Genomic DNA, 959 nt, shown 5'->3' on the forward strand with positions numbered 1-959 from the left:
GCAAGTCAATCACTGGATCAGTGAAACTCGTTTCGTTTCCGCTTACATTAGCAGCCGCTGCCTTCCTATTCTTCATGTGACGGTCGTACCGTGTGAAACAACCATTCAGCTCATCATTAATCTGTAGCAAACTCTCTAAAAAAACAACACGATAACAATAAACAACAATACAATAACAATAAACAACAACAAAACCTCACCCATCACTATCTCATCTTGCACCCTTCCTATTAGTATTGTCACTCTTTCCTGCATTGATCTCATTGTAGTGTTTAGCTCTTGCATCAAACTATAATCATCTTCCGACTCTTTGCCTGGCTCATTCTCTACCAATATCTCATTCATTACATCAAGATTTCTATCAATAGAAGAGATAAAAAAAAAGGAAGAGAGAGAAAGAGAGAGAGAGAGAGAGGTCAAATGTACATGTAAAACAGAATAGTCTTTCTCTTACCTTCTCACTACGTCAAGTTCTGACAATAATTTAGCAATTTGTTCGGGTTTAAGACTTCTAATAGGTCTCCCGCCCCCTCTAGGACTGGCCCCACCCACAACCTGATGAGACGATGATGGTTGCTGTTGAGACGGTCTCTAAAAAGAGAGTAAAATGGAAGATGATTTTATCAAAAAAAATCATTTTATCAAACCTCTTGCACTTGCTGTGAACCACCTTCTGGCTATAAAAGCAGACAATAAAATGTAAAATGTAGTTACTAATAAAGAGCTACACATGGTGATGCTTTTACAAACACATAAACATAAAATATAGTAAATATTAAGTAATGTTTATTTGGTTTATAAACATCGTTATCATGTGCACTAATTGAGTGGGTGTGGTTGTTGATGGGTGTGGTTTCTTTACCCTAAAAGGCGTGCTGATTGGAGCAAACGTGTCCAAGTCCAGAGGTGGGAATTCAACACCATCGTTTTTCAATTGTTGATACACTTCATTGACAGCT

The 959-nt window shown here is 37.6% G+C and overlaps 1 protein-coding gene across 1 annotated transcript; it reads right to left on the reverse strand.

The window, feature by feature from the left end:
- Positions 1 to 3: 3 nt before the first annotated feature.
- Positions 4 to 955, reverse strand: LOC100640310 (TOM1-like protein 2; the record flags this gene model as incomplete). The annotated part of the gene is made up of 5 exons (XM_003392110.2): positions 4 to 135; positions 201 to 358; positions 455 to 591; positions 648 to 677; positions 863 to 955. Coding segments are annotated over 5 exons (550 nt in total), but the record flags the coding sequence as incomplete, so codon positions are not given.
- Between the last annotated feature and the right edge of the window lie 4 nt (positions 956 to 959).

Source organism: Amphimedon queenslandica, unplaced genomic scaffold, assembly GCF_000090795.2.
Source record: "Amphimedon queenslandica unplaced genomic scaffold, v1.1 AMPQUscaffold_383_Cont27596, whole genome shotgun sequence".
Lineage (NCBI taxonomy): Eukaryota > Metazoa > Porifera > Demospongiae > Haplosclerida > Niphatidae > Amphimedon > Amphimedon queenslandica.